The sequence below is a fragment of the Mus caroli genome, chromosome 13 (genome assembly GCF_900094665.2).
Source record: "Mus caroli chromosome 13, CAROLI_EIJ_v1.1, whole genome shotgun sequence".
NCBI classification, from domain to species: Eukaryota; Metazoa; Chordata; class Mammalia; order Rodentia; family Muridae; genus Mus; species Mus caroli.
In genome coordinates, this window is record NC_034582.1 from 86,804,114 (window position 1) to 86,814,609 (window position 10,496).

General features: G+C 41.8%; 1 protein-coding gene across 1 annotated transcript in view; it reads right to left on the reverse strand.

Moving 5' to 3' along the window:
* Cmya5 (cardiomyopathy associated 5) overlaps window positions 1-10,496 on the reverse strand; it is a 94,554-nt gene that overhangs the window by 29,679 nt on the left and 54,379 nt on the right. Inside the window, exon 6 of the mRNA XM_029468236.1 lies at window positions 3,991-4,128. Coding sequence (XP_029324096.1) covers window positions 3,991-4,128 — 138 coding nt within the window. The remainder of the gene's footprint in view (window positions 1-3,990; window positions 4,129-10,496) is intronic.

Below are 10,496 nucleotides of genomic sequence, written 5' to 3' on the forward strand. Positions count from 1 at the left end.
AAAAAAAAAAAAAAAAAAAAAAAAAGTTAGTTCAGCAATAAGGTCAAAAATGAAAAACAAAATACATGAATTTGAAAAATGGAATAAAAAGACCAATTGAAATGATTCAATAAAGATAAAGAAGTGAGGAGTGATGCAGTTATAAAAAACGGGGAGCCAACGAGGAGAATGGTGAAGCTCATAGGCCAGAACAGAAGCTGGCTTCTAAACGTGAGGCACCCCTCCCACTCTCTGCATCACATAGCCTCAGGGTTATGTCCTAGGCTTGTTAAACGAAGCAAGATAATGTAGATCAAGTGTTTAAACTGTGTCCGCTAGAAGCAGCATCTGGGGTGGCAAGACAGCCCTGGCAGGAGGAACAAATAGTAGAGAAGAGAGCAAAGAACTCCTAATAGTGAAGACTGAACTGGAGTCTCAGTACCTGGTAGGTGGGTCATAGAGGCCATAGAGACAGGACACAGTGAGCAATCTGCATGGGAAGGCGGACACCTGCCTGCCTCTGCCTTTCCCTGAAGACTGACAGCTGTATCTTCTAACAGAGAATCTAAGAGTGGTTCTCAATGCTACAGCCTTTAATACAGTTCCTGTTGTGGTGACACCCAACCATAAAATTATTCCGTTCCTATTTCATAACTGTAATGTTGCTACTGTGATGAATTGTAATGTAAATGTCTGATATGCAGGACATCTGACAGCCCCAAGGGGTCACAACCCACAGATTGAGAGCTACTGCTCTGAAGGTATTCATCCAGAGAAAGGATCCAGCAGGTTGTCGTGTGGCCCAGGTCTATAGAACAGCCAAACAAAGCACTTCAACTATTATTAGTCTTTGAAGCAGCGTGGAGAGCTTCCTGGAGCATGAATAATGTGAATGATCTTCCCAGTATAAATTATACACAGGACTGGAGCTAACCTTGCAAAAATGGCAGCATCGTTCTATATCCTTTCTCTCTAGCACAACTTCACAAACTTAAAAACTGATTGTCAACCCCCCACCTACCACCTAACTTTAAGGTAGAGCCACTGCAGGGAACTAAGCATAACATGCAGGCTAGAAGTGATTTTGTTTCCCATCCAAAGAGTTAAAGTTAAAATATCCTTTTCTTCAAACAGGAGATACTTTTACTCTTAAAAAATGTTCCAAAGGGGAATAAGAACATCACATAGACATAATCTAATAATCATGGCTACATTTATAATTCATATTTGGCAGAACGCTGGGACCTAGATCTTATGTTAGTAACTCTGCCTAAACTTTTACAGGGGTAAACTTAAATAAGTGTGATGTCAAGAAATACAAATGGAATCTTGGGGCTTCTTTGTCAGAAGCTCAGGTGCAGGAAGAGGAAACATCCTGTGGAGCCCCCCTGACTGGCAGGATGTGCCCATAGAACATTTTCACACTCAGGGAGCTACACAGTCATCAGCTTAGATTCCATTACCTGGGGCCAAATATAGATTCCACTCAACCTGGCTTTCAAATGCTCCACAAAACGTACGGTCATAGAAGCATGCATCTACAGTTCCAGCACCCAGGAAGCTGAAGCAGAAGGACCGTGAATCCGACTCCAGCTTGGGTTATATAGTGAGATGCTTTCTCCAAAACCAAACACAGGTCAGGAGGAAAGCAGCATCAGTCACAATAGCCAAGAGGGGAAAACAACCCAAGTTCTATCCATGGTTGGATGGATGGATGGATGGATGGATGGATGGATAGATGGATGGAACTACTCATGGTGTAGGCATATAGTAAGTCTTAAACACCAAACTTGTGACATGTGTCACAAACATGAGTGAACATGGGAGGAAAATATGCTAAGTGGAATAAAACAGCTACAGAAAGGCACTATCTGGTTCCGCTTCTTCAGAGCATCAAACTCAGAGAAAAAGGTGGGGGGAGGGGCAACTTCTGGGATCTGGAAGAAGAGGGGGTTAGTGTTTTAATGGACAGAGAGAGTCAGTGTTGCAAGATGAAATTCTGGGTATATATGGTGGTAATACTTGTCAAAACTATGGACACACTTCATGCTACAGATATATACTGAGTAATACACCCAGTGTTGTGGTATACACCTTTAATCCTAGCATAGGTAGGTAGGTAGAGGCAGGCAGATCTCTTTGGTTGAGTGCAGGACAGCCAAGGCTTTATAGTGAGACCTTGACTTAAAATAGATAACTGGGTAAAATGAAATAAAGTAAAATAAAAATGAGTGCTTTTGCTTTTTAATAAAAATGGGTAAATTATTTTTTAAGATTTATTTTCTTTTAATTTTGGGTATACATGTGTGTTTCTATGTGGGCTTATGTATATACAAGTGCTGGTACCCACGGATTCCAGAAGAGAGCCTCAGAGTCCTGACCTGGAGCTATGGGCAGTTGTGAGCCACCGTTGGAGGCACTGGGAACTGAAATCAGTTTCTCAGCAAGAACAGCACACACTCTTAGCTGCTGAGCCATCTCTCCAGCCCCTAATCTATAGCAAATTATATATGCACCTTACTACAATTACAAACAAATCTAAGATCCAGAATCAAACCAACTAAACCTTCCTCCTGGGGCCGGTGTGAGGAGGAGAGCACTGGCCCTGTGGGTTTCACCAGGGCCAGGTCTCCGTGGGAACTGAGTAAGAGGTGAACACCGCCGTCTCTCATAGGGAAGCTTGTGTTCTCTCCTCACTCTGTGTAAGTCAGCAGGAGCCAGGTGCTCAAGGGCCTTCTCTCTGTGCGGTTGCATTGGTCTCAGAACAAAATATACAGGCCCTGGGCCCTGCATATTCATAGGCAGACATATGCAGAACAGAGCAGGCACATTCATAGGCATCCATTCTCAGGGCTCTCTCCCCAGAGGTGCTTCACACCTCTGAGACTACATACACTTCCTGGGCGATGGCAAACAGTCTGTGACTGCAATTTTGCAGCCTCTAACATAAATAAAAAGCCCTCCCGCTGAGCAAAGGATGCTCAGAAGTCTATTCTTGAAAACGGGCAGCTGTGTATAAAGAAGCCTTGAAGACAGACGGCTGCTCCGTTCATCAAAATCTTGTTTGCAGCTGATGTTCTAGTTTAATGGCTCTGAAAGACATGAGAAAACACCCTTCGGTGCAGGACAGTTCTGAAAAACATTCACTAGGGTAAATGACTAAATTGTCTACTTTATTAAGGTTGTTGGGTATGAGTGTTTTGCAAGTGGTGGGGTTTTTTTTTGGGGGGGGGTAAGCTTTCTTCTAAAGACACAGTAGCTTCTGACTGGTTACTAACCTAGAACTTTCTCTACAGGAATGAGCGTTTTAAACACCCCTGCCATCTGTGAGGTAAACCTGGTTGACAAGGGTACCTTTGGATAAGGACGTATGAGCACCCTGTACAGTAAGCAGAACTCAGGAACCAGGAAAATGACAGCTTTGAGCATTTAAATGTTGCATTGCCTTGTTTGCTAAAATAGAACATTAAAAAATAATTTGAAAAGCTGGCAGGATGCTCTGACAGCTGAGTGGGAGGTTCCTGGCTACGGGCCATGTTGCCTAGCTCTGCGTGCTCTAGGCTAATCTGTTTGGTTTGGGGATGGGGGGGTGTAAATAAAGAAGAAGAGGAAGAAGGAATGGGAGAGGGCAAAACTACCTCTAAGGTAAAATTCTTTCACTGCATATGAAAGTATTTTATTCCTTTTTTACCTGTATGCCAGGCTGCTGTTGTGAAGTAATTCTTTTACATAGGGAGAAAAAAATTCCAGTTTTAAAAAATAGAATCAAAGAAGAGGGGACCTTCAGTTCCATTGATTTCATCTCTTCTGTTCCGGCCCCAGCAGAGTCACAGAGCTTCAACGGGGATGCACCACACCACAGAGCAGGGGCTACATCTCCTGCCCTATTTCAGAGTCTCGCTTTAAACCCTTTCAGCCTGCACCCATCTTCCCTCAGTTATAAAAACGTAACAAAGCAGGCAAGCGAGCTGCCAAGTTTCGTCGAGGTAAATGATATATTAAAAAGCTCACCAGCCACTTGTTTCAACATCTGGTCACTTCGCGCCGAGCTGTCATCATAGTGTTCGAAAAGCGAGAACGCGGCAGGCATGTTCTCTAAGGAAGCCGTGCTCTCCATGGCAGACAGCAGCCTGACAAGAGAACAGAACGCTACTCAGCCAGGCAAGCATGAACACCGAACCAAAACAGTCTTCCTGCTCAGCCTGAAGCTGGTGAGGGTAACTGGTTTGTATGAGGCAAGGGCCTGCCAACCCCTAGGGCTTCCAAAAGCATAGGAAATTAGACATCTGGAGCCCATTTCTTCTTAGATACCTGATGATAGTAGGGGTCTTGTCCATGGGCTCTCAAATTCGAAAAGTTTCAAATTATCTAGACTTCGGTTCCTATCTAATAAATCAGTCCTAAAATTTTGCTTCATGTCAGTTGTTATTTTATTTCCTGAAGGGTATTAATATCCTGAGCCAGTCTGCAAGTTTCCATGCTACAGGGCTCCTCCTGCTGTTCTCAACTCTCAACGCTAATCTTCCAGCCATACTAAAAAATAATGCTCACCTACTGTGTGCCAGGCTCTGTTCCAGGGGCTGGAAGTCTAGCTGTGAAAGCAAGGCCAGTCACTCCTAGCAGACAGGCCTCAGCTCACAGAAAAACTGGTCCAGTAGACCTAGGTCCTTAAGCAGAGAGCCTGCTTACACTAAGACTGAGCATTTGGGTCCAGTCAAGACACAAATGCATGGAAACACAAGGGACAGAAACAGGTCAGCTCTGAGAGGGAAAGACGAGAAGGAGAATTGACAAAATGATTTGTCTTTAATCGGAGGGGACTCAGAGTGAGCCAAGGGTGTCTCATGCGAGCCTGGACTGTTCTTCTATCGAGGAAGGCAACATTGAGGAGCGGCACTGGCTTCCTTCTCTGAACTCACTGTTTTCCAGCGGCAGACCTACCTTGGGGCCTTTGCACTGGCTGCTGGGACTTCCCCCAAGTCCCTGCCCCCACACCAGCACAGTTCTTCCCTTCACTTAGCTCAGTTCTTTGTTCAAATGTCATCGAGGGGAGAGAGGCTACCAGTCAGGCCTAGGCTACTAGTCAGGCAAGGCCTCCCCCCACCCCCACCCCCACCCCCCAACCTTGCTGCAGCCTCTTTCCAAGTTTGTTTATTTCCTGATATTTATCATAGCCTAGTTTGTTCTTTATCTGTCAACTACACCAAAATACAATTTGCATGCAGGGAAAAACTGTCTTGTTCATCATTGTATTGCAATGCCTTACTTGATGTCCAGCAGGCATTTAATAAATATATCTTCATTTAGGAAGAGGCCAATGGTTAATTTGTATAGAAATCAGGATCTCGGGCATAGTAAATCTCGTGTCACAATAAGGGGGAAAGATCATGAAATATTTAAAGAGTCTCCTCTATGCTTACTATTGTGAAACATGATAAGATCCACTACCATTTGGTTTCTGGGGAAATGCTTCAGTGAGGACCTCAGGGTATTAAAAGATTATCAGAAATCTGAGTCAATGGAGAGAGTGAAGATATTACAAATGGGAAAATGACATAAGCATAGGCCAGAGGTACCAAGGAGTATGGCTCACTAGAGAGCAGAGCACACCATGGCACAGGAAACGGGAGGAAAAGAAGGGGAAGCATTCTGTGACCTGATGCCTCTCACACCCACAGAAAAACTCTATTTGATCTTTGAAGATAAGGAGAGTCACATAGTTATCTGTGGATGGGGAAGGTAGACAATGCTAGCAAGCAACTGAGGAGAGATCAGAGCCAACAGACAGGATAGGTAGTGGATGGGTTGTCAGACTCCCACACTGATCAGGGGGGGTAGAATAAAAGCTTAAAAATAAGGGCTTTGAGATACAAAATATGGAAAGAATATGCTAGGAATTATTATTTGAGTGGTGATCAGGGTAAGAGGGATGCCTTAGCAATAAAGAGCATTTGTTGTTCTTAGAGGATCCAGGTTCAATTCCCAGCACCCATTGGTAGCTTACAACCACCTGTAACACCAGTTCCAAGGGATCCAGTGACCTCTTCTGACCTCTTCTGGTCTCCTCAGGCACCAGGCATGCATGCAAAACATATGCATACATACATGCAGGCAAAGTACCCATACACAAAAAATAAAAAAACAAAATGTAGCCAAACCTTCTCGATATATTTCACTAACTTTACAGAAGCTGCCTGTAGATTCCACAGTAAAATGTTGAGTTTTCTCTTGTACATGGACTGATTCAATTTTAACAGCAAGTTGATATCCTTTTACAAGTCAGTGCTACTATGTTTGAGACTCTCCTATTTATAATACAAAAGACTAGAACATAGAAGGGAATGCGTCCTCTTAACAGGAAAGCATTTATAAGGCAAAAATATGTTGTTCAAGATATGCAAATGTTGAGTCTGAATATGCTTGACAGCATTCATTAATTTAAGCCGAGAAAATTTTAATATATAAGCACTGTCTTCAGAGATATGATGTGAAATGAGAAAGAAGAAGCAGGAAACAAACAAACAAGAGAAAATAACAGATTTAGCGCTTCCTATAGAAAGGAAGAAGTTGTCTTGATTTAATAGTGTGTGTTGTATGGGGCTGGAGAGATGGCTCAGTGGTTAAGAGCACTGACTGTTCTTCCAGAGGTCCTGAGTTCAACTCCTAGCAACCACATGGTGGCTCACAACCATCTGTAATGGAATCTGATGCCCTCTTCTAGTGTGTCTTCTATAGCTACAGTATACTATATAAATAAATCTTTTTTTTTAAGTGTATGTATAGGTGTGTGGTATCTGTGTGTATGTGTTTGTATGTGTATACCAAGGACCAGCCTTGGCTTAGAAAGGGGTTCCTGAGAGAAGGGGTATCTGGGAGCAGTGAAACAAACAACTAGAAGTCATATTGTGGGTTTCAAGCTGACAGCCTATGACAGCTTTCCAGATTGTTCTATGTCCTCCTTTCTCTGGAAATCTCTCTGGTTTTGTTTTGTTTTGCTTTGCTTTGTTTTGTTTTGTTTTTGTAATTCTAAAAACTCTCTACATAGCTCCCCTCTTGCAGACCAAAAGCCCAGTCTTTTATTTATATAATGATTCGGTCTTTACCCCAGGTTCCTTTTTGATTATCCCATGAATCAGCATCCCATGACCCCATTGATCAAGCTCCTTGATTCTTAGAAAGTTACAGCAAGCACAGTCAATAAGATAACTGGGTGGGAACTAGCCCTGAAATTATCATCCCTACCATGCCTGGGTCTGGACCTAAACTCCCTCTGCCCCAGGCTGACCTTGAACTCAGGAATCTGCCTACCTTTGTATATGCCTGTCTTTGTATCCTGCCACTGGCTCTAGTGCAGCTGCCTCTGACCCTTTAGATCTCTGAAGCTCCTTATACAATTCATATTACATCCTCATATTTTGCATAGCTGAGAAATTATATATTTTTGAACTCATGTTTTCAGAGTTCTTTCCCACAGCCTTAAGGGCTGTTCTAAAGGTCACAGCATTCTACCATTTTGCTGAGACATAGACACACCCTTGCCTCCCAGACTCACTCTGTCTCTGATTATCATGAAGTTATTAACCTTGGCAAAGAGGATATTCTTTGAAGAAGGAACATGAAAATATGTTCACTTTTATACAAACAAGGCTTACATCGATAGCAATCATCAATACCCATGAAGACCCACTCCCTGAAGGCTCTGTTCCAGAGTCAGAAAACCATGTCACACTGGCCAAGCTAGGTTCAGCATGTGTGTACATGTGTGTGCGTGTGTGTGTGTGGTTTGTTTGTGTTTATAGAGATTTACTTATTTGTTCCAATTTCTTCATCAAATCCCAGAGATTTGTTGTCCTTTATTTCACTACATAAAAAAAAGTCAGTTATCCCAACACCTACCTAACCTATTGAACATGGAGATATCAAGCTGGTGCCGACATAGAGTCTCCATCTCTATAGTCTAGTGTCTTTGGTACAGAAGTATACTCTGAAAGCTACTAAAAGAAAAACATAAACATCAACCTAGCTACAAAGCCTTTGATCTACAATGGTATCCAGCCTGCAAGATATGCTAGGACAATAGTGGCACAGAACTTGTGGGAGTGAGCAACCAACCAACATCTGATTTCACTTAAGGCCACTCCATGAGAGGGCACCCATACCCAGCACTGCTTAGGTGACCAAGAAGCAGAGACAGGATAACCAAGAGACCTAAGGTAAAACTGAATAATACTGATCTAAAAGCAAGGCGGGGGGGAAATGCAATGACAAAAGGATACCAAGAAAACATAGCTCTCTAAATTAACATGAGCAAATCTCATATGATCTCATAGATCCTGAAGCAGCGTCCATACAGCCTGCACAGGTCTGCACCAGGTCCTTCAGTGCATATATTATGGCTTCCAGTTTAATGTTTTTATGGGATCCCTGAGTGTTTGAACGAGTGGGTCTCTGATTTTTGTGTTTTCTCCTGGACTATTTTCTTTCTGTTGGTTTGTTTTGTTCAAGTTTAATGTGATTTTTTTTTGTTTTATCTTATTATATTTTATTTTGTTATATTTTGAATGAATGAATGAATGAATGAATGAATGAAAAACTAGCCACTAGGGTAAAAGTTAACAACTGAACTGTCATTTATACGTGCTGGGAGAGGAAAAGACTGTTTTCTCCAATGGAGTGAGAATGGGTACAGCAACCACTCCAAGGCAGGCCCCATGTTCAGGAGTAGCTGCCAACACATAACGGGCTCCACTGTTTTTGTGTGCTTTTATTTGGTTACAGTTTGGTGTTTTACATTTTTTTGTTTTTTTCTGTTGGGGTGTTTTATTTTGTTTTCTATTTGGGGTATTGTTGCTTACTTGGGTTTCTGTCTATTTTGTTTTGTTTTTGAGAAAAAACTTAAAGCTGAGTGGGTAAGGATGAGAAGAGGATCTGGAAGAACTTGGAGGAGGGAAAGAATATGATCAAAGTATATTTAAATTTAGAAATTGTTTTAAATAATAAAAAGTATAATAAAAAGAAAATATTGGCTACCCCTTGAAATGATATGCAGCAATAATAAAGATTAATTCATTGTCAATTGGGAGTGAAAAAGATATTAATTAAAATGACATGTAAATTATCAAGTTAAAGCATAAAACAAAAGAAATGGTGTTCAGTATGCAATGGCTGTCAGTTCATATTAGTAGTAATCAAGTATTTAGAAAAATGAAACCATCCTTCAGCAGTTTTATAGTAAAAGCATTTATAAATTTTCATCTACCAAATTTCTTTCTAATTAATATCATACACATGTGGGATGGGATAAAATAATTAAATATGTATCTATAGTTTTCAGTATATGTGGAATGGCACTATGAATCCTCACATATGTTTAACTTAAAAGTCAATAATTCTATTACTGACCTCTAAGTTAGGACCTATATAGATCACTGCTTGGGTGTGAGTTTCTCAAACTCATCCACAAGAACTGGTGCAGAGCTGCATCTTCCCTGAGTGATGGGATGAGGCTCCAGGGTCTGGGCATACACATTAGCAGGTATAGTCAGTCAGTTTTGCAAACCTTGGGCCTGAGACAGACTGCTCTCAACAAGAGGTTCCCAGCTCTGCCCGCCTGTCAAAATCATCCAGGAAGGTTTGTGCCCAGACTACACTTCAAAACAGTGAAGCCCCAGTGTTAGGACATAAGAGTAGTCAGACACCACCATCAGCGATGGGTTTTGTTCTGTTGTCTTTTGTTTTGGTTTCTCGAAGCAGGGTTTCTCTGTGTAGCTCTGGCTGTCCTGGAATTTACTTTATAGACTGGATGACCTTGAACTTGGCTTGCCTCTGCCTCCTGGGTGCTGGCTTAGCATCAGTGGGTTTTAATGCTCCTCAAGTAACTGTTCAGAGCACAGCCACTGCTATAAAACTCTGGTCAACTAGTGTTAACATTAATATATAAATAGATTTTATAAAGTATATTGGCACTATCTTATAAGCAAGTAAGACTCATTTCTGCAGCTTGAGATATTTGAAAATGATCAGGTTTCCTATTCAAACTCCTTTTTTCATACATACATCCCAGATAAACATTTATGATTTAATATTTACAGCTTACTATCTGCCATTGAACGTCAGTAGAAGTAAACCCAAGGGAATATTTAAACAATTTAGAAATGGACACTTAATCTTCCACTTAAGCTTGGGCTTAACTAGCAGAAACAATCTTACGTTCTTGCTATGGAGTTAAAGGAAAGGGGGTAAGAACAGTATCTGGGTGTCATCAGTAGATGATACAGGAGACAAACAGAAATCTGATGACTGGTGTTTTTATAGATAGCACTTTCTAACCTTGTTGAGGTTTTGACTCTCACAAGAATGAAGAATCTCTTAGACCAAGTGTTAAGAGCATCGTCAACACAAGATGCAATTAATAAGCCGGGCGTGGTGGTGCACGCCTTTAATCCCAGCACTCGGGAGGCAGAGGCAGGCAGATTTCTGAGTTCGAGGCCAGCCTGGTCTACAAAGTGAGTTCCAGG